Raw genomic sequence first — 23,376 nt, forward strand, 5'->3', positions numbered from 1 at the left:
TTTATTATTCAAAAAACATTTCAACAAATATTTTTCAGCATAAGCTTTTCGTTTTATTAAAAAACATCATCAGTGCATATACAAGTAAAACGTTCAAAATAAAATGTGAATGTTGACCTACATCGAGCAAAGAATATTGCATCAGATTTTTCAATGGAAAAGGAAATTGTAGTTGATAAGTTTGAAAGAGCTGGTTTCCCTTCAAGATTTGTAGCAAGTGTTGTTAAGATTTTTCGTGAAAAAGAGCAGAATGATATAATCATACCCGAAAACATGTTCGAATTACCCAAAAAGTTTGTTGCCGTAAACATTCCGTTCTGCCAGAAAAATGAAGAACTTTCGAAAAAGTTTATGGAAAAGTTTCACAGCTTCACAAATGAAAAATTTCGTCTCATGATAAAATGGCAAACAAGGAAAGTTAAAAGTTTGTTTAAAGTCAAAAGTCAAAATCCTCACCCATCTTGTAAAATTTATTTCGGCGAATGCAGCTGTGGTGAGACATATGTGGGGGAAACTGTTCGAAATGTTGAAATTAGATGGGCCGAGCATGATTCATCAAACGGAAAATCTGAACCGTCAAAACACTTGAAAAGTAACAATGACCACGCATTTACTTGGAAAATTCTCTCATCAGCTCCAAAGCATACCCGAGAGAGAAAGAATCTTGAAGCTTCAATTATAGCAATTAAAAACCCGTCATTAAACAATCAAATTGAAACGAAAATTTTACAACTTTTTAGACATGGAATTACCTAGAGATATTTGCAACAATACCTTGTATACTCTCATGAGTATTAGTGCAATTATCTCTACTTTTAGCTTTTTTTATAAATTTGATAACATTTTATTTTGAACGTTTTACTTGTATATGCACTGATGATGTTTTTTAATAAAACGAAAAGCTTATGCTGAAAAATATTTGTTGAAATGTTTTTTGAATAATAATTAATTTTCTGGCTATTTTATTACAACAATCTTTGTGTTTATACATGTACTTTTTATTTTTTTATTTTTGTAAAATTTTAATTTTCACCTATGAGTAATAGGAAGGAAATATAATTAAAGCTATTTTAGACCCTTCGACTGACTTGAAGCCGTATCATATCAGTTAAAAAAAGTAAATCAGCTAAAAGAGGAATTGTATTAATCTAAGGAATAAAAGTTGGTAACTCCATCCGTACACTAATTAAAGGTTCCTAATTATGCCTATATTATGCGTTTCTTTTATAGGAAATTTCCAAATTTATTGCTAGAGAGGGACTAGACGGATATTTTTGGGTCAAGAAGAAGCACTGGTCATATTTAAAATTAATGCAATTCTGAGAAAATTTAGAGATTTTCCAGCAGCTTTTGAGGATAAGGAGATGGATTTAAACATTTACGGTGAAAATCAGTGAAGAAGGTTAATAGGTGTTACGAAATTTTTAAAAATATTTCAATTTTACGAATATGCAGGTTATCCAAAGATTACACAAAATGTTTATACGGATTACAATGAAAACTAAAAAATTAATAAGAAAGAATTACACTTACAAAATAATTCACTTACTCTAATACTCAAAAATCCCAGCTATGATGCACATATTTCGGATTAATATTTTTGGCCCTCTTTGACCCCGTGTGGTTTTCAAAAACAACAATCGAAGTACTGTCTAAAACTCCTAGGTTATTGGGCTATCCGTAATGACCCAATCTATCTATCGATTTCTGTTTGTGCAAAATCAACCCGTTTATTGGTGGACAAAGGCGGGATACTTTGTGTACAGTATATCAATTTTAAAGTCTGGGGAAATTTCCGGAAATGACATATAAGAACCTTCACACAACCAATCGGCAGAATGTTAGTGAGATACAGTTCGAATCTGGATAAGGCTATCACTGTATCTCATTAACATTCTGCCGATTGGTAGTGTGAAGGTTTCGATCACAGACTTTCACCGCAATGGACTGTGTTAGAATCCCAACCTCTTCCAGGCAGGGTGTTAGGTAAAAATGGTGATAGACTCTCTACCTTCACTAACTTGACATATAAGAACATAGCTCATGCGCTAAAAAATCAAGAAGTCTCTAGAATTCATAAAAAAGTACTTTATTGAAAATAAAATCCCAGAAATAAATAAAAAAAAAGAAGATAATATCCTTAAAACAAGTGATACTTTTATGGACCTACCTGATTATGCATTTAACACATTTATAATTGATATCTACGTGACGTGACCATTAAACAATCATTCAGAACACAAAAAATAGTGAAGATCTATTAAATTAGTCGTTTGTTTCTTATAAAAAAAACGTTTAGAAACCTAATTTTCATGCTCTTGAAATATTCTTTCATATTCAAGACTTTGTGAGCAAAAAAACATCTATCTCATCAAAAAATTGAGTAATTTGACTAAAAAAATTGATGAATGCTTTTATTAATAGTGATTCTTATATAGATAAACATGCGTTTTTTGAGCTGAAAAATTCTTTTTTTCCAAAAATCTGCTTGAGCCATCTTTTACCTACTTTCATGCAAAAAAACAATGATCCAATATTTCACAAGTCCAAAGAACCCTTTTTTTGGCTGTTTCTTAGCTGAAATTTACCCCCAAAATTTTTTTTCCAAAAATCGAGCTCCGTCACATTCGAGGGTTTATAGTTACGCATCTTTGTGCAAAAAATCTCAAGAAAAGCTAATACCTAAGTAATTGATAATGTGCTTATAAAAAAATATCGAATTTAGCCAGTTGTTTTATGAAAACACGCCAAGCAACCAAAATTTCATGTCTAAACACACATATTCTTCAAAAGTAAGCCCTCATGAGCAAAAAAAACATCCATCTCATAAAAAAATTGAGTAATTTGACTAAGAACATTGATGTATGCTTATTAATTAATAGTGATTCTTATAGATAAACATGCGTTTTTTGAGCCAACAAAATTTTTTTGCAAAAATCTGCCTAAGTTATCTTTTACCTATGATGGTACCCTACTTTCATGCAAAAAATCAGAAAAAATCAATGATCCAATTTCTCACAAAGTCCCAAAAAGCGTTTTTTAGCCGTTTTTTGGCCCAAATTTGCCCAAAAATTTTTTTTTTCGAAAATCGGGCTCCGTCACATTTTGCCCAACACCATTTTGCACCTTTGTACCAAAAATCAAAAGATTCCTATGATTCAATCCTGAGAAAAGTTGGTAACAGACGAACGAACGAGCGAACGAACGAACGAACGAACGAACGAACGAACGAACGGACGGACGGACGGACGGACGGACGGACGGACGGACGGACGGACGGACGGACGGACGGACGGACGGACGGACGGACGAACACAAGTTAATTTATAGGACCTCCACCGGGGTAGGTCCAAAAAATTAAATATTCCTAAATGTCTAAATATTTTTTTAAATTTTGAGTAGAATAGAGATTTATTGAAACTGCCTATCTATCACTCAGTAGGTTCATAACTTCTATTAAAATCTTGGTAAGGTTATCTACTTTCGAGGTTTCACTTTCATCATTGGCCCGTTCTCACAACCATGTGTAAGATCCATTGTCTCTATCAATTCACTTTCATCTTGAAGTGAAATCAACTCCAAATGTTTCACCAAATGAAAGACCGCTGCTTTCAACTCACTGAGTGCAAATTTTTGACCGATGCAATTACGAGGACCAGCTGAAAAAGGAACGAAAAGAAATGGGTTTCGCTTGCCTTTTAATTCAAAATCTTCAAACCGTTCAGGATTGAAAGTCAGTGGATTTTCCCATACTTCAGGATTCCGATTCATCCCAGGGATATCAACAACCAGACCACAATCAGGAAATTCCCTTCCAGCCAATATGGTACCATTTTTGATTTGGCGCCCAAAACGTACAACTGGTGGATGAAGACGCAATGATTCCTTCACAACCATGTCAAGGTAAGGCATTTCTTTGAAATCTTCGATTTGAAGATCACCAGATTTCTTAAAGCTTATAATCTCCTTGTAAAGCTTGTCTTGGATTCTCTGGTTTCTTCCCAGACAGTACAAAGTCCAGGCTAAAGCAGTAGAGGTGGTCTCATAACCAGCGAAAACGAAAGTATTGACTTCATCCAGGATCCCATCGAGGTCAATGTCACCTTTCTCATATGAATCTAACAAAGTATCGATGAAAATCCTTCGTTTAGTGTGTTTCATTTCTTCAGCTTTGTCAAGATTCCTTCGAACTTCGATCCTTTTTTCAAGAATTTCTTTAACAAAGCCGCGCAGCTGGGTAAGTGTTGAGTAGTAACTTTTACCGTTTTTGGTTTGCGAATAAAGCCAATCGTTTTTATAAAGAGGATTAAGTAACCTTTTGAAAAGGATTTGAACTAGACTCTCAAACATAGCTTTAAAGCGTCCTGCATTAGTCTCGTCAATGGTTAAATCAATCCCCATCGAAGTTTCACAAATAATACTCAACGAAAACGGTTTAGTGATATCAAAAGCGTTAAAAGATTCATCTTTTTCATGAAACTTTTTCAACATTTCAATCAATTCTAAAGTCCGATTTTCCATGATGGAAACAAACTCGTTCAAAATTTCAAAATGAAAAGCAGGGGTAATCATTCGTCTATGTTTCTTCCAAACATCTCCGGAACTTGTTACAAGGCCATTACCAAGGAATTTCTTAAAAATCCAATACCCTTGTCCTTTATCTAGATACTTTTGACTGGACAAAAGAGCTTCCCAAATGGTCACATCAATTGTAATGATTATACGTTTTGAAAACATTTGCGTAACAAAAGTTCCGTTACCGTTTCGATACCAATTCGGTTTTTCTTGGTGAAACCACTTGCGGTCATGTAAAGACAGAATATGTCCAAAGAACGGTTTGCAGCGAGGAGCATAGTACAACCAACTTTTATCGGTCCATTGAAAATGAAGCCATTGGAATAAAATATACGATAAGATTGCAACGCATATTGTCCCAAATATAGTCAAAAACATTGTGGTGAATGATTATTGTTGTGTTATTTTTCGATTAGTATTTTTTTTGTTAGAGCCCTGAAAAAGAAAAGAAAAGGTTACGTAGAAAGGTTAAACAAAATCGACTACCCATGGCTACGCCACGCGTTTCTCCTTCAGATTTGGTAATACAATATAATGTTATACGTGATATGTTCAAACCTGTTAAAAGGATAACATTGAATATAGTATCTGTATAATATTACAAAGGAGTAGCTAAAAAGATTTTGAATGATTAAAATTTTGACAAAACTAAGGCTGGACTTAAAAGATTCTTGGTTTGCCGTCACCCGAACCTAGATTTTGGAGGTGGACCGGCCAGTCGGAAAATTTTTTTATTTAGGTCGTTCATGGAATTTTTGTTTGCATTTTGTAATTTTTGAAGAAAAAATTCTCTTCGTCGAAATAGCAATAAAAGTTTTGAGGTCGGTAACTTTAGAGAAGAGTCGGTCGGCTGACGGCAAACCAACGTTTTTTTTAAAGTCTAGCCTAATACAGTAATACAAGTGAAAGTTTATTGTTTGCTGATTAGCCAAAGGATTGAACCCTGATAAAGGGAAATAAATTTTGATGGCACTCGGCTTGTTATCTCAAAGTAGGAAACAGCAATAACATTTAAAATAATATGTCGTTTAACAGGGTTTGAGTCCATTCGGAAAATAAACGACTTGACATTTCATTGGCTTTAGGGACGACATCATCTCTAACCAGTAAAATGACTAAATCTGATTTTAATAAGCTGTCTAAGATCCACAAAATGGTCTTAGCTTAGCTACCCTTTTTATATGTTTATGGCACAAAATTTCTTCTATTATTATATAATTCAAAAGATTCTAGGTGACTAAATTTACAATACAGTAATATAGTAATATTTTCCAGATTCAAAACAGAAATTTTATAACATCTGACTACCTTAGGAGTTGTGCAAATTTTATAACTCTAGCTGCTACATTTCGTTTTCCACAGTGAATCCTACTTGTTATGTGATTAGTTGAGACGTTTTTTCAGGATAGTGAAGAATTTATACCTTTTTAAAATAGAAGACCGGAAAAAACAATTTGAGCTTTAGACTATAATTTGGAATATCAAATAGCAAAAGAAAATACAAAAAGTACCCCTTACTTCGAAGAAAAAAGTCCAAGTTCATTACTTCCCTGTGTCAAGCCAAGGTAAACTTAGATAAAGAAATACTAGAGATGTTATATAGGTTTTTTTGATCAACAAAAAATAAAACAAAACAAAAAATGTTAATTTAAAAACAAAATAAATTTGCAAAAAAACGGAAAATTTTAGTAAATAAATATCGTCTTTGTTTTCAATATGCTACACGTAAAAATTGCTATGCTTTTTCTGGGTTCAAAGTTCAACAATCAAAACAAATTATTAAAATATAAGGTGGTGAAGTGAAAAGAAAAACTATGCTTTTTCAAAAAAAATATAATATACGTTTTAATAATAAAATTCAAATATATAATTGCAGCAAAATATCAAAATATACAAAAGAAAAAAATTGGTTCAGAATAATGTATTATTTCTCGATAATTTTTAAACAAAATCGCAAAACAATGTACCCCTAAAAGTACAAAATACTACCCCCAAAGAAAGAATTCGGTCAGTAAGAAGCACAATGCACTTGTACCAAAAAAGGAACATTATACTATTGTAATGACAACAGAAGAAAGACCATTTTAGCTACTTACATTTTTTAATCATTCCTTTTATCGTAACCTGATTTCGATGGAATTCTTTGATTAAGGTATGATATGATTGCTTTTTCATTGCGTTTTTTAAGACAATTATAAAAGTGATTTTCGTCCAAATGCGTGGTCCATTAAAATGAACGATTGTTAAAAATGAGCTTATCTTGCAAGATATCTTGCTTATCATTTTGCTGACAAATGTACTTTGGAAGGTAAAATTTCATTGACGATGATCTGTGTATAATAAAATTAGGATAAAGTTTATTTTCGAACTCTAAAATTGCCTCTGTTAGCCCGCCTAGAAACCTGTAAAATGTTTGAATAATTTTTTCAGAATTGCAAACTTTTTTCCCCTTGAATTGGAGTCATTGAGGTGCAAGCATAAAACAGTGAAATGTCCACAATAAAAAGGTTCACGTTGTAACAAGTGATAACATAAGGTAAGAATTCTCAAGTACCGAAGGAAGGCTAAACTTTCTAATTCCTGAACAAATTTTCCTATTGATATTGTCACTTTACAATGAAAAATACCATCACTCTGGGTAGGTACAAAAGTAGCTTCAAGTCAACTGAAGCGGTCAGACCAAAAGTCGTTGTGTGTTTTCTACGAATTTTTAAGAAGCAAAAAAAATTTTTTTGCCACTTTATCCAGCGGAAAGATCCTTGAACTGCGCCAATAATGTTTTCCCGAGAACGATAAAGTTTAGCCGTCCTGGCCTAGGAAACTAATACTTCAGAATTTTTAGCAGAATATAATGTTAAAACCTAATACCGACTTTCCTGTTGGTTGAAGCCATGACCATTAAGCATCAGCATAATCTTCCGTTAATACTTTCAGTAATTGGTGGATATCTCGAAATGATGGACGTTTTTCTGGTTGCTGAAAAGTAGAATCCAATAAATTTTAATACAGAACGCTCTTTTTAATGGCGAGGTAGCCTTTCTTTGACCATGAAATTTAATTTTCAATAGAAGTTTCTTAGCTCGTCTAACTTACATAAGTTTCCTAATTACGGAAGCAAACATTCGAGTTCCATGAGCAGTCACCACTTAAAATTCGATTGCGGTTTTTCTCTTCATTATATAACTTTGGTAAAACTTGAAAAGCTACTATTGACCTAAACGCCATGTCGACACCATCACAAAATTAATTGGTACTTTGATATTATTCTAGATTAATTTAATTGTAGAATGGCTTACATGATCCCATGACTTGAGCATGATTTGTTTATAAATATCTACAGGACAATGCGTTGGCCTCTCAAGACGATACCCATTTCGAACCTATCAGAAGAAAAAAGAAAATACCGGGTGACCCACGAAAAAGTTCAGACGTTTCTTGACGTCTTGAGGCCGAACAAATGTCCCAAAGTGCTTGGAGTTTAGATATTTAGAAAGTAGATATCCTAACTTAAAATTTGAACTATCACTTTTTAAATTTGACAAATTTGTTCTCTACTTATGAGCTTTTAAAGTGAAAATTCACTTTTCGGAAAGTGTAAAAAACACGTAAAAAAGGGGTATCAAATTAGGTATTTTTAGACGTTTTTAATATACAGTTTTTGAAGAAAATCTAAAAAATCTACAAAAGCGCCAATTTTTATAAAAACTAGTCTTGTTTTAGACAAAAATTACTTTTAAAGGTGTTGTTATTAATTATTAATGTCATAAAACTCGTTAAATAAGTCAATTTGTAAGTGATTTTCTAATTGATTGCATAAATTTAATACCTCTTTTCTACGTGTTTTTTACACTTTCCGAAAAGTGAATTTTGACTTTAAAAGCTCATAAGTAGAGAACAAGTTGGTCAAATTTAAAAAGTGATAGCTCAAATTTTAAGTTAGGATATCTACTTTCTAAATATCAAAACTCCAAGTACTTTGGGACATTTGTTCGGCCTCAAGATGTCGGGAAACGTCTGAACTTTTTCGTGGGTCACCCGGTATAAAAGTAAATTTTAGAAGCAGTAAATATTAACTAGCAAATTTATATTAACTATTGAATCAAAAGAGCTTTTCAGTTTGACTAAGTTGCAGTACGTAACTGCCGCCATTTAAGCGTTAAATTCGAACGTTTGATTCCATAATGACAGACTCATATTATAACTGATGAAACTTGAAAGACCTCTATATTCCAAAGAAGTCTTGAAACTATAAAAACTTTGCAGTGACAAAAAATTGGCAAAAATCTCTCCTTTTATTAAAATATTGTTACCTGTTCAGCTACTTGCGGGTTAGTGTAGGATGGATAAGGAGGTTTACCACCTGAAAACACCTCCCAACATAAAATACCTGAAAAAGACGATGTTCGTAAATGATGAGAAAAGATTCAGTCCTAGAGACTGAAACTAATTACTCAAATGATTCCAGTAATGTAATAATGAAAAAAGTGCTGTATATAACCAGTAATAATAATGCTCTTACCGAAGGCCCAAACGTCCGATTTACTGCTAAATTTTGTATAATCAATCACTTCCGGTGCAGCCCATTTCACCGGAAATTTAGTGCCTTCGGATGCAGTATATTGATCGTCTAAAACGTATCTAGAAGATACAATTAATTGATTGATTAAAAAATAGGCGGAAAACTTGTAGATAGATCTACTTAGTCCATAGCTAATACCATGTAGCTTCTGTGCGGTTACAACGTTAGTACCTTGTTCGTGCTTTGTGGAACAAGGCTAAACAATACATTTTATGAAATCTTAATACAATAATAGGTTCTACTCAGGAGTTTACCACATTGAAGTAAAATCCAAAGTAAAATTCTTCGGTGAGTTGTTCTCATATACATTTCAAGGCAGTTCTTACAAATTGAAGCATTTTACCTGGCCAAACCAAAATCGCCAACTTTGATAAGGTTTCCTTCGCCAACTAAACAATTTCTAGCAGCCTAAAATGGAATCAGAATCAATGCTAATTAAAATCAACAATTGGTGAATTGTACAAAATTCACCACAAGTACGATTCAACCTCGACTACATTGCGCTGACAAAGTAGATTTCCAGCGTAAACATTTTGAAGGAAAGTTTTGGAGGTAAAATTTGATGCCCTAGAGAGATTTTCCATTATTTTCAGTATTACGGCCCATTCCACTGTGTCACAGAGACTGGGGTATAGCTTCTTTTAGCACATCTCTGTGAATGAATTTTTCTTCTTCAAGCTACTTCATCGCACTGACACAGAGACAAGGGTATATGGACACTGTCATTTAAATGGTACAAATCATGCACCATGCCAAAAATGGCTTAAAATAAAGTTTTTGTAATAACTTGCCCAAATTACATCAAAAATTAGGGAAAATCTCGGGTAAAAGAAGGTTAAAATCACTCCAGGGGGTTAAATGGCCCAAATATGGCTAATTTGTTGTCCAGACAAAAAGATTTTCCTAAAAAGGGCCATTTAAGCTTAGTCTATACCAAACCTAGTTTAAACTAAAGCTGAATGGTTGTTTTAACTCCTGATAGTAAAAAGTCCCACTTTTTACGTTCTTGGGTCCCAAAATAGGACAATAAAGTTGTCCTTAATTTTACATTAGTTTTAGTATCTAAATTATGAAAGTGGTCAAAACTGAAACTATCAAGTGATCTTTAACGCAAAAACACTATGGTTAAACATAAAACCTGTAATGTGAAAAGTAAAATAGGCAGATAAAAGGTCCATTTTTGTACAAATTGTTGTCTTTTAGCTCTTCAAAAGAGGAATTTTTTCTTTTATCTTTAGAAAAAGGTAGAGCTATAATAAGAAAGAGTGGAACAACTCTCCTAATTTATACTGTAAGAATATAAACTAAGAAATACTAAATTAGTTTGAATGTAAAAGGGTCCAAAGTTAGACAAAAAATTGTCCTGCAAATGATATCTAAAAGCTCCATAGTCTATCTATTTTTACCGCAACTACAAGACAACATTTTGTCCATTTAATAGCCCGTTTTGACTTATCCCTCAAGTTTTTATCATGATTTGGGGTATAATAGTACCAGCTGTAGCTGTTTTAGAGTCAGATATAGGTTAAATGGTCCATATTTAGGACAATTAATTGTCCATACTTTAACTGTTATATTTTACAAAAAGGACAATTTATTGTCCTTTTTGGGACCGAATAACCAAAATTTGTTATCTGGACACTAATTGTAAACCATTCATACAGTTTTGTGCAAAATTTTAGCTTATATAAGCTAATAGTTTTGGCACTATTTTGGAAAAGATAAAAATGGTTGAATCCCTAGCGTTAGAGCACAAAAAGTGGTTAATTTAAATACATTTGCCTTTAGGACAACAGATTGTCCATCAGAGGGGCCGTTCAATGATTTTCATTTTAATCATCTTATGTTTGAGATATTTAGAGCCTGATCTGAGAGGATCTTGAATGAATTTTTGTTTTAAAGTTGATTTTGATGACAATTAATTGCCCATACTTTACAACGTCTAGGACAATTTATTGTCCATTTTTGGACCTTTTTACAAGATGTTATATTTGGAATCTTGTTGTAGGATAAGGTTCTTCATGTGTACCAAATCTATTTTATTGTTTAACAATATAACTTATTGATCTTGGATAACTCATTATCCTTTCAGTTAGGACAATTCATTGTCCTTTTTAGGACCGCAGTTCAAAAGCTTATATCTCTTTAAGTATACCTTTTACAGTTACGGGACCAGCATGGGTCCGAAAACGGACCTTTTAACTTAACCACAGGTATCAGTGTAGGGCCTAGTAGACATTTAGGAGTCTTTAATTTTCAAAACTAGTCAGGGGTGTAAAGATGGTGCAAAAACAGCTATTTTTGTACCATTTAAATGACAGTGTCCATATAGCTTAGAAAGATTCTTTTACCAAATCTCTGTGAATGAACTTTTCCTCTTCAAGGTACTTCATAGCGCTGACTACTTGGAAAATCATATCCGTTAATAAGTCTTGTTTGCGTATCAACTCCCTACGTTCGCGTAAATATGTGTGTAATGATCCTATAATTAAAAATATATATTTTTTTATGTTTATAGGTTTCTGTGCTAGAAAGCACAGGAAAAATGATAGAGTGAAACTTTTAATTGAATGAGAGAAAGAGAAATATAAACTATTTTACATTTATCAGACATCTAGATACATGGCCAATTTTCAAAAACATAGGTTAGATGCTGGGTCTGAAAATTATATCTTTGTTTATTTTGAATAAAGGAGCGATTCTATTCAGATAGCCGAGTCGGCTGACTGTAGACCCCACAAAACGAGTGAGAGACTGTCTAAAGATCCTAGATGACTGGAAAATCAGCAATAATATCGACTAAAATCTAGAATTGAAAGAATGAAACACCGTAAAAATAATAGTAAAAGCAATACATACCATGGCACATGTGTTCAACCACGATCAAAAGGGGTTCCATTTCGCTGCATACTCCATGTATTGATACCAAGTGTTTGTGTTGAAAGCGCCTGGTAAAAGATGGAGAATAAATTGAGGTAAAGAATAATCATACAAGAGAACTGGCATAAAAAATACTAATGAATAAAAAACTTCAACGCTAAAAAAAGGAATGATTTTATCATGAGACTTTACCATTAAAAAAACATAACGATTTTGTATATTCCAAAGAAGTGCTCAACTGCAAAAAAGATACTACAAGATACAGAAATTTGTTCTTAGCTGAAACATCACTTTATTTTAAAGATAACATCATAAGAAATTTTAAGTAACACGTGAGCAATGGATGAGTTAGACTTTCAACTTTGTTCTATCCGTTTTTGAGGTATCTTCTTACAACAACAAAGAAAAACATAATATAAGCATTTTTCTATAAGAAAGAAAATACTCAGAACTTCTATGGGAAATTGATATTTTTTCTCTTACTGCATCATTTTAGCCTCTTCTATGAAATCATGCGTGTTCATGGAGTCCGGTTTCATTTGTTTGACGGCAACAAGTTTCTCTTTCCGCCATATTGCCTCATGTACTGTTCCAAATTGTCCTGCACCAATCTCTCTCTTGAAAAGAAGCTCACTTCGATTGATTTGGAAAACGCCTGGGAATAAATGCAAGGGGAGGGAGATAAATATTGGTTCAGATAAGTCCAAATTTTGATTATTTTCATTTTAACATGTGATTATTCCTATCTTTCCTTTTGCAGAAAGAGATCACGCTGCTGGCACCCATTCCTACACCCCTACGGTCCGAAAGTTAAACTTCAAACTTAATCTTTTAGCATAAAGCAAAACCATTCTTTACCGTATCCAAGCATAACAGGAGGAGGTTCCGTTCCAAGATATGGTATTCTCAACCGTGTGACCAGACCTACCAACGAAAAACAAAAAGCTTATTAAAGCAGTCCCACTCAACAAGTACTTTTTGTTACTTGAATATTTCAGATATATTTTTAGTTCCCTCCATGAATGTATTACGTAGAATGAAAGAAATAATAAGATGAATTAAATAAAAAGACAGGATTGATACTCAATCGAAAGGGAGACCATCCGTGTACATACCTGCACTGTTGAGTTTATGATACTCGATAAGTTTGGAGACTGAATCAAAATGATGTCTTTGTGAAACGTAAAATTTATTTTCTGCATCGACTTTAATGTGATAGTGTTTGACCACTCTTTGAAAGCTGAAATTGAGAAGATTAACAATAATATTGTTGAGGATGTCATGTTTTGAGAGCTGTCCAGATAAGCTTCGACCATTTTTTCACATGACCCACAGAAAAGTGTTGTTTTTGGTTCTCTTTAACTCAAAAGAATATCATTCTATATGTCATAATTTATTTCTATCTTCTGGTAAGAATTATGTAGTTTTTAAAACATTTTAAAGACTGATGAAGACATTTGGAGATTTATGAAAGAAAAATATCACAGTTTCTAAATATTGTATTTTCCTTAAAATGTAATGTTCCTCCTTTCCTCCATTCAGATTCCTGAAGCCCATATTAAATCTACAATTCGCCTTTAGCGAGGTTACCCTTCAGAACAGTTGATTGATGTCAATAATAGGGGTTTCTGGAGAACTTCTTTTCCAAAGACATTAAACTTACCAAAAGGAGAGTGTATACATTCCAGGTTGGCTCGAATTTCGAACTATAAATGTACCGTCATCACGGCTCTGAAAAGAAATAAAATATCGTTGTAAGTTGCAAAGAAAAGGTCATTTGGTATCCTAACATAAGCTATGTTCAAAATGTTTTTCTGGCAAGCTGATAGAAGTCCTCACGAATACAATTAAAAGTATCAGGAAAAATATTTTCTATCCAACGTCTATCCAAGTACCAGAAGGAATTCAATTTGCAAGTTACAGGTTTTTTAAGCAAAAGTCATTACCAAAATTAGCCTTTAGGGGGAAAACAAGAAGTAAATCAATTTCTGCGTGAATAAACACGCCAGTCATTTAAAATATAAAGTACCTTAAGTGTTACATCTGCCTCCTGTCTCGTCATATCTCCATGGTACCATCTAGAAAGGTCGATGATAAAAGGTTTGATAGCGTACATTGAAAAATAGGTATAACTCAAGGTATAAGTGTTTAAAATTTCAGCCAAGTCTTCAAGCTACTCTAAAATATTTGGGCAGACAGGGGCAGACAGACATATGTTTGAAAAAGAGCATTACATTTTGTGTCAGATTCCAAAGATCTCACAAGAATGACTCGTATATAAGTTCATGCATTGCCTTACTTTTCAGATTCGATGCCAGTATGTTTAGTTACATAATTTGCTGGAATGTACCCTTTATTTCTAAGAGAAAAAAAAACAATAATCATGCTGGCACTCATTTTCAGCAACGAAATCCTATAAGTTGCGTGACATAATTTCTGTGTTAATTCATGCTTTTATTTTTGTTTTAACCCCAAATTCAGTATCCATGTTGGTTGCATTACAAAACCAAAAGCCTAAGCAAAAAAATAAAAGTAGAAATATTTTATAAGCCATTTTGTAGCAGCAAGTAACTAAAAAATAAGGTAATCTGAATCACCAGTGCTAGAGTAACTTTGGAGCATTTTTTTAATATAATAAAATCATACCCTAAACTGTCTCGAGCATACCACCAGACACCTTGTGCAGTATCGATGACTGTATATTCATGGTCCTGTAAAAAAAGGAAAACAATAACTGTGTTAAACCAGGTGGTATTCAAATATCATTTAAAAAGCAAAATAGTAACATGGTTTTTTTTCTATTTCTATTTGGTTGAGTTGCAGGAGGCTGAAAGGTCCATTTTTACAACTAGATGCTTTCAATGAGCGCCTCGTACTCTTAGGTTCCAAATAAACGCCCCCTGACCTTATTAGGACCCCCCCCCCCATTTATTAATTTTCAAGAACATCTATAGCTGTCAAAGAGAAAGCCCCTTATTTTGCTCTAAATAGCCTGATTTTACCTCATTTTGGGGTTTTCAGAAGCACAATTTCCACCCCCCCCCCCGTTTATTGAAGTCCCCCCTGTTTATTTAGAACCTAAGAGTAAGCACCTTGGACTGACCCAATTTCACTCACATGTCATGGATTCAACCCCTGTCAGAACCATAGTGGCCTGTGTAGCAATAATGGTTAATGACCACTAAAAAACAGTGCCTTTTGTAAGAAAAAGCAGATTTACACACCCTTTCACAATTTTGTGATTATATTCATGTTTAAATGAATTTCAAAAAATCATATTATATACACTTACCTTAATCAGCGTTAAGTCATCTTTTTGCCCAGCTTTGTAATCATATTTTGCAGAAACTTTGAAGGATTCTTGAGGTCTTGGAAGAATAATTCCATTACTTGCTTGAGCAGATAACACTTTCTTTTCTGGTATAGTAAAAAATCAAAAAATTATAATCAAATCAGATGTTATTATCAAGTGTCCAATACTATTATAAGATAATCAATAAAAGTGACCATATTGCAAAAAAGGGATTGATTTCCAGCTTTGAAATAAATGTTTCTACTAACATTAATTCATAATCAATAATCTCATCATTCTCACTCATTTGGCCAGTGGATGTACCTTTGCCCAGGTTTACCCATATGTGAGGGAAATTGGGAACGAAAATTCTCTGATACAGTGTCGATGATATGCCAAACATTGTGGTGTGTGGTGACACTCATCCCATTCTACATTAACAACAAGCAATATGCTGCCCCGTGTAGCTTGAATGTAAATGCTAAGCATTCCTGTTTAAAAGAGAAATTCCTAATAGGTAGGATCCATTTCCCTCCCTAATAGGAAAGTAGCTTTTTTTCTTGAAAATCATCAAATTGAGGTAATAGGATAACACAAATTAACTTACTGTTTCCAGAATAATAACTTTCTTTACAACCTGATTCTTTCTTCACCTGTGACTTACAACAAGTCCATTGGTTGTTTATGAAAACACCTGAATGATATTTCTCGTAGAGTGAGTTGTCTTTGTTTGATATTGCTATGGTGAAGAAACAATCATATGAATTAATTTGGAAAAAATTAAAAACATTACATCATATCGTTTTGGCCTGTATGATGATAAATAAATTCATTGAAAGCTTTTGTGCAAGAAACATTTTATTTTAGGTAAATGTAGATAGAAAACAAACAAAATATAAATTTTCAAATTGAAAGAAAAATATCAATTGACTTATCATCCTACCATCTCTTAGATTTGAAATCCAGTCGTTTCTCCCATCGTCTTTAGAGGCAATCAAATACAAGATGAAGTCCTCAAAGATCACCTTAAAATAAGACGGCTATTTTACAACGAAAAGAAACTACTGGGTGACTCACAAAAAAACTTGGGACAGTGATTTGACCATAATAGTTTTTTCTGTTCAATGAATAATTCTCACAGATTAATTTTACTCTTCACACATGCATGTAAAATAATGACATGTATAGTTAATTTGTTTCGTAAATTTTGACAGCTAAATTAATTGAAGTACAAGTACAGGCTTTACTCAGTGTGAATTATCATTTTCAAGTATTTCTTAGTATTGTAGCATCATAAAGTAATGCTAATGTTATAGCATAGAGTGCAAAAAGTCAATCAAAGATTTATTTATTAAAAAAAGGTGGAAAATTCAAAACACAAATTACCTGAAATGCAGAGTTTTTACCAAATGCTTCATAATCAACTTCTTCAATTCCTTTGATATTTCCTGTATCAAGTGTTCCTTTCTCTTTGCCTTTACCCTGCAGGAAAATAAAGCACTTATGATGAATCTCTCAAAAATATAGTTTTTGAATAAATGAGAATATTAACTTAAACTTCTGCACAAATAAAAAAAAGGTTTACTAAAACGCTAATTTTTACCTCATCAGATATTTCATTGTATGTCAAAGCTTTTTCTGTTAAAACAACCCATCTTTCTTTGAAATTTAATGGTCCAGTTAGGATACTTTTACCAATGGCTCTTTTCGTAAGAACACCTTCTTTCAAGATCTGTCCGTCCCTTCTGTGAAACATGGATGAACCAAATTGAGTAGATACAAGCTCAAATATAACATGAAGGTAACCTTAACACAAAGTTTTACTATCAAATTGTTCTTGTTGTTGTTGTTTTTTCTTTCAGTATTTTTCTGTGAATAAAAGAACAGTTATAAAGACATCATTTTAAAAGTGTCAACTACAACAAATAATCGACACTAGCTGTATATACTATCGCTCATATTTATTGTTTGATAAATTATCCTTAAAAATTCTTTCAATAATTTTGTTGTTTTCAAAGGTGAATTCAGCACAAGATGCTTATTTATTCAAGAACTGTATGTTCTGAGGATGCATTTTTGTATTTTGAGTATATATTTTCCTATCAAGATGTGACCAAATACAGTTAGGGACATTTGGCGAGTTCCTGTACGCGGCCACAATAAAAAAAATCATATAAAATCACTCAGTAAAAAATGGCGTTTGTGTATTTTTGCACTTTTTTTAGCCTAGACGATCGGTTAGTGTAAAAAACAGGTCACAGGTCACGGGTCACAGGTCACAGGTCATACAAATTACAGACCGGAAAACTGTAACACACTCGTAACATACAACTCATAACATAAGTTCCTGAAAATATTATATGTAAAGGAAATATAATATCAAAATATGTTATTTAGAAGACTTAAACGACAAATCATAAACCCCAAATATTGACAGCAAATGACACTTAAAAATTATGTAAATAATGGCGTTATCTCAAAGTATGAGGTTTTGTCCACCAATTAACATCAAAATATTTTCATGTATAATAGGATGCTGACGCTGCAAGTGGATATATATTGACAGGTTTTGAAAACATTAAATACTCCAAGAGAGCTGTTTTTGAGATATGAAAATAGTGACGTCATTTTATCAAAAATACAAAGCAGGGGATAAAAACATTGAAAAGATAATTTTTATTACATGTGTGATATAGGTGTAATACCGGGTGACCCACGAAAAAGTTTGGAAGGTATTCGTTGACTAGGGTCTGAAATAAAAGTAATATAAACTCAATATTTTTTTAAAAAGATAGATGATGCTCTTACTTAAACTTTGAGCTATTACTTTTTAAATTTGGTTCAGTGGTTCTTCATCTATGAGCTTTTAAAGTCAAAATTCAATTATCGGAAAGTGCAAAAACACGTTAAAAATGAGGTATCAAATTATAATTGTTTTCTTTATCTTTAACATTGTGTTTTTCGAGTGTGCTGATGTTTTATGACCTCGTTAATTAGTGTTGTAGGTAATTAAAGTTTGTAAAATAATAAATTAACAATGAAGTATATTTTTATCAAAAATATTATGCAAATAGGCAAAATTTGCCTTCTTTATGAAAATATCGCGTCTTAAATGAAAGAACAGAGAGTGTGGGTCTGCCTGGAATATGCTAGAAAGTGTATGGTGGTGGTTCTTTTCTGAACGAATAACTTGCTAATAAATTTTGTGAAAGTAAAGAATCTAAAAAAAGTTAATAGCTATAGCGCCCCGAAAGTGTCTATATTAGTTGCGAAAATGGGCCTCAATCAAAGCCTCCTGCAACTCAACCAAATAGAAATAGAAATAGAAATAGAAAAATGTACGATTGAATCCCTCTATAATAAAAATTTTCATTTTATAATCTATCCCCTGCGCCCTGGCGTGGCGCTGGCCCTCTATTCTTCAAATTCCAGGCAGTTTTTTGAAACCAAGAAGACAAGAAAAGGGTAAAATGTATGGCTGTGCTGATTGAAAATAGATTTGACAGTATAGGTTTTACAAAATAAAGGTCAATCATCAAATGATTAGTAGATGTAAATAAAGAAAAAGCATACACAAACTTTAGGTTTCTTTAATTTTGTATTTCAAGCATTGGAGAGAGTTATATCGGATCGCCCAAAAGTTACCTTCTTTTTCTTTTTCTGCTAGCTTCACTGTGACTGTCTACCATCTTTAAATTTTTTTTTTTTTTTTTTTTTTTTTTTTCTAAATTTTCTACCATCTTTAAATAACAGATATATATCGAAATCACGGTAGATTTTGAGATCAGTGATACCCAGCGGCCGCCGGGGCATATTATTTGATCAAAAAGCGGACCTCAGACAGGACCCAGGACCCCTTAATGAGGACCCTAATCTTGTTAATGTAGGCCTATAAGGGGACCTTCCCATAGAATTATAAAGCCTAAAGGGCTAGATGTCGAGCTTTAAGCCATCGCAGGAAAAAAAAAGTGAATATCAGAAAACATATTGTCTTATCATACTCAACTCATAGATAGCCGGGCGGGGTAGTTAAAAGTTCGAAAATCGGCCCAAGTGCCTATCTTATCTATCTATTCTATCTATATATTTCGATATTTCATACTAAAAGGTCCTAGGACCCATTATCCGTACATTTGTTTGTTTAAAACAATGAAATATGAATAAATAACTAAATAAAATGTTAAGACTAAGAGCAATAAAGAGCCTACAGGTTTTTTTTTATTAAAACACCTAAAATTTGTCTGAGCCTGGATCTGGATGTGCCTATTTTCTTAGCAATTTTCAGCCTAAAATGTTCTTGAATGCACGTTCTTAATTTTTCAGACTACTCTAAATCGACAATATCATGCAAAATGGAGAGCACTTAAAATTGGTGACATTTGGACAATATTTGACTCTCGATTTTAGAAAATCATTCCCTAAGTTCAGTTAAAACCGCTTGAAAAAGGAAAAATTGTAGATTCTTGTCATTTTTTTCCAAACTGAGGCTGGGCATGTTCTTACGATGTTCTTAATTTTTCGACGAATTTCAGCCTCGCTGTTCTTATAAACTGGGTTCTAATAAAAAAAAACGTGTACTTATATAGTATCTGTATGCACATACAACACTAAACGATGCTATCGTCCGTTACAGTGATAGTAAAGGCGGGAAAACATGGCGGTGGTATTATACGGGAAAATACGTGACACCATTGCAACCGCTTTAAACGAAGTATCAAATGACGAATCTATTGAACCACAGTTAGAACTGGTTAGTGGTTACTGGGGAGGAGCTCCCTCGAGGATAACGATAAAGATGGTGCGAGAGCAGACATTTGTGCTAGACTAGAGGGCTCTGGACTAGAGGCCAACGGGCATTTTTTGACGTTAAGGTTTTTAACCCATACGCCCAGAGGTACTCTACGACGAGTCTTTCTAGTGTATTTGAAATAAACGAGAAGGAGAAAAAACGTCACTACAATCAAAGGATCATTCGTGTTGAAACTCCTTTGATTTTTACCACCAACGGAGGAGCAGGTAGAGAGGCACAAACTTTCGTCAGAGCTCTTGCGATCGCCTTTGCTGACAAACGTGGAGAAATATATTCTCTCACTCTGAACTATCTGAGGACAAAATTATCTTTCGTTCTAACGCGCTCGACAGTTTTATGCATCAGAGGCAGTAGGCCCCGCCAAAGAACAATAGTCCAAAGCTACAGGACATTAATATAACTGAAGCTATCGAGTACGCATTTGAATTTTCTATTTTTTTCAGAATTATTTTTCATTGAAGTTTGTCCATTTATTGTTTCGCCTAAAGAATACTTTTGTATTTTATTATAAGATTAATCTTTAAAATTTTTTCATTTAACATTAAAAAAAAGTGACACGAGAAAAAAAGTCTGGCAAACTACGCGACTGTAAACTCTTTTCGGCAAAAAAACCATTTGGGAATTTTCTTCGACTTTGGGCTTATTTCTTACAGTATTTTTATATGGCCCTTATCCAAATTGAAATCTTTCTAGTAGTGAATTCAGAAAATAGGGAATGTTAAAAAACTTTCTTGTGAATTAAGCTTCAACATGTCTAGTTTCTTTCCCAAAATATAATTTTCTTAGAATAAAAGTTTTTGTATGATTTTTTTTCAGTCAAACTCAAAGTTGAGTCACATTTTTCTAATGGCCCCCAAAACGGAGGTTTATTTTTTTCGAAATATCTTTATCAAAAAGCATAGCACCGACATCAAATTACTTTCGATAGGTATGAAGGCAATGATTGCGTTTAGACCAACTGAGGGATTCGATTTTAATAGCTTTTCCATTGTATTTTCTGTCATGGCATTTAAGGAATCGTCTCTTTAGAGTCATTACTGAAAAGTGATTCCCTCAAGTTCAACTTTGACAGATTAAACAATGAAAAGCATGGAATTTCTCAAAAACTGCAGTCATTAAGACTGAAACTTTTTGCCGTAGGGCTAGGCCATTGAGTTTACTTAAAGCCCAAAGTGCTAGAGTTCAATCTCTAACCTTTCTCAGGCAAGAAAAAGTGCAGCCTTAAAAAATGCGCCGAATTTCGACGATAGATTGAATCTAGCAATTCCTTTGTTTACGATTGATATTTTTTTCGACATTTAGCGGTAAACTTTAGTTTCAATCTGTCATTTGTGTAAAAACCAGGCGAGCCGCGCAACTTTTTTGGTAGGATTTGTTGGCTTCAAATCCTACCAAGGAGATTGACTTCTAGCCCTTCGGGCTTATACTTCATTGGGCTAGTATGGCAAATCTTGCAAATTTTACAATCTAAAGAAAGAACTGAATAAAAAACGTGCAAATACTTCAAAACATCAAAAATGTCATTTTTTCTCTTTGTTTGATTTGAAATACCAGAAAAGGGGGATTCCTTTGCTCAAAATGGCATTTCAAATGCCAACGAAATGCCAACACGCTGGCATCATTAGGCATTTGACAAACCGAACAATTGCGCAGAAAAATAGAATTCAAAAGAATACTGCAAGCAATTACAAATGCCAGGCTGGTCTAAACGCAGCCAATGTTTTACGTGTTTTACGACTTGAAAAAAGTCAAAATTTACTTTTCTCTTTATCTTCATACAAATGGTTGTCAAAACGGAGGTTAGTGGCCCTCAAAACGTCGATTCAATTAAATTGAAATTGTTAAACACCCATCACTTAAACATGTCTCGAATTAATTAATGTAATGACACGATAAAATAATTAGTTTTTGATAATTTTGCAAAAAAATTCATACCAAAACAATAAGTGTTTCAGGTTGAGCGCAATATCCCGTGCGAAATACTTAGCAATTCCTAATGTTAATTTTTTGAATTACCGAGTTGGTATATGTTTATACTTTCCAGTAATGGGATTTTTTCATGAGGCATAAGCATCCTATAGAGAAGGTCTAGAGAAAGTTTTAGCTAGATATTATTTTTTTCCTACAAACAGCCTGTACTTTTGTAACACGACCACACTAACTTAAAATATAAAACTTTGAAACTTTGGTAATGTGCTAATAAAAGAATATTGAATTTGGCCCATTTCTTAAAAACACGTCTAGCAGCCAAAACTTTATATGTAAACACTAATATTCTTCAAAATTAGACCTTCATATGCAGAAAAACACCAATCTAATCAAAAAATTGAGTAATTTGGCTAAAAACATTAATCTTTAATCTATGCTTATAAATAGTGATTCTTATGGATAAAGAGTCAATTTTTGAGGCGAAAATTTTTTTTGTGAAACTTTGCTTCAATCATCTTTTATCGACGATGGTACCCTACTTATATGCAAAAAAATCAGGAAAAATTATTATGATCCAGCTTTCAACAAAGTACAAAATTCCCTTTTTTAGCTGTAATTGTCATTTATTGGACCTCTACCGGGGTAGGTCTAAAAAGGAAGACAATTAGCCACGTTAAAAATGGCATTTTGGTATTTTTCTTTTTTCGAACTCGAGAGAAATGTGATAGAATAGACGATATCACGTTTAGATAAATGCAATGCATTCTGGTTTCTCGGGGACTCTCAAAGGAATTATAATGTCGATTATATAATGATCTGGAATAGATTATAATTCCCTTGAGGGTCCCCGAGAAACCAGAATGCATTGCATTTATCTAAACGCGATATCATCTATTGCATCTGAAGCTTTCTCAGTTTTTAAGTACAAGCCTGGCTCATTAAGGCAAAACCTGTTTTGGGGTCAATATACTGTAGATAGTGATTTGTCTTAGACTATATTTTCAAAAATCTTTCATCCTTTAGATTATTCTCCTTGGAAATATCTTTCAAATGGTGTATAACTTTCTATTCTAAAATAGCACGAATGGGTGCTGAGGAAAGCCAAAAAACTAAAGCGTACAGTCTTTACTTATGTCATTTTAGCCTTACATCAATTGAGAATGTATCGAATCGCATTTTAACAAGGATTTTCACCAAAGTTAAGTTTTTCAAAATCAACGACACCTTCTGTTTTAAATTTCTAAGTTATAAATTGATGAGAAATTAGAATGATCAGCCAAATTATTTCAAAAGGAAAATACAAAATGAATA

At 33.1% G+C, this 23,376-nt stretch overlaps 2 protein-coding genes across 2 annotated transcripts; both read right to left on the bottom strand.

The window, feature by feature from the left end:
- Positions 1-2,422: 2,422 nt before the first annotated feature.
- On the bottom strand, positions 2,423-5,618 carry LOC136820330 (cytochrome P450 4c21-like). Its single transcript, XM_067076525.1, has one exon. It carries the CDS (start codon positions 4,951-4,953, stop codon positions 3,478-3,480), a length of 1,476 nt encoding a protein of 491 aa, XP_066932626.1. The 5' UTR covers positions 4,954-5,618; the 3' UTR covers positions 2,423-3,477.
- A 79-nt stretch (positions 5,619-5,697) lies between these two features.
- Positions 5,698-17,201, bottom strand: LOC136820327 (tyrosine-protein kinase Tec-like). The gene is made up of 19 exons (XM_067076522.1): positions 16,930-17,201; positions 16,713-16,808; positions 16,270-16,351; positions 15,934-16,065; positions 15,327-15,451; positions 14,681-14,745; positions 14,334-14,393; positions 14,064-14,112; positions 13,698-13,765; positions 13,150-13,274; positions 12,893-12,958; positions 12,518-12,689; positions 12,014-12,102; positions 11,506-11,636; positions 9,498-9,562; positions 9,095-9,213; positions 8,886-8,962; positions 7,872-7,955; positions 5,698-7,551 (listed from the first exon to the last, which is right to left on the bottom strand). The coding sequence occupies exons 1-19, from the start codon at positions 17,080-17,082 to the stop codon at positions 7,474-7,476; spliced, it is 1,836 nt and encodes a 611-aa protein (XP_066932623.1). The 5' UTR covers positions 17,083-17,201; the 3' UTR covers positions 5,698-7,473.
- Positions 17,202-23,376: the final 6,175 nt, after the last annotated feature.

The sequence above is a fragment of the Clytia hemisphaerica genome, unplaced genomic scaffold (assembly GCF_902728285.1).
Source record: "Clytia hemisphaerica strain Z4C2 unplaced genomic scaffold, Clytia hemisphaerica genome assembly, whole genome shotgun sequence".
Taxonomy (NCBI): domain Eukaryota; kingdom Metazoa; phylum Cnidaria; class Hydrozoa; order Leptothecata; family Clytiidae; genus Clytia; species Clytia hemisphaerica.

What these genes read in the sequence shown, in the direction of transcription:
- LOC136820327 (XM_067076522.1), bottom strand. Translation starts at nt 17,082, where the DNA reads ATGTTTCACAGAAGGGACGGACAGATCTTGAAAGAAGGTGTTCTTACG. An exon ending in GTAAAAACTCTGCATTTCAG is followed by an intron (nt 16,352 to 16,712) that starts GTAATTTGTGTT and finishes TCTTATTTTAAG; the next exon opens with GTGATCTTTGAGGACTTCAT. An exon ending in TATGCTCGAGACAGTTTAGG is followed by an intron (nt 14,394 to 14,680) that starts GTATGATTTTAT and finishes TTTTTCTCTTAG; the next exon opens with AAATAAAGGGTACATTCCAG.
- LOC136820330 (XM_067076525.1), bottom strand. Translation starts at nt 4,953, where the DNA reads ATGTTTTTGACTATATTTGGGACAATATGCGTTGCAATCTTATCGTAT.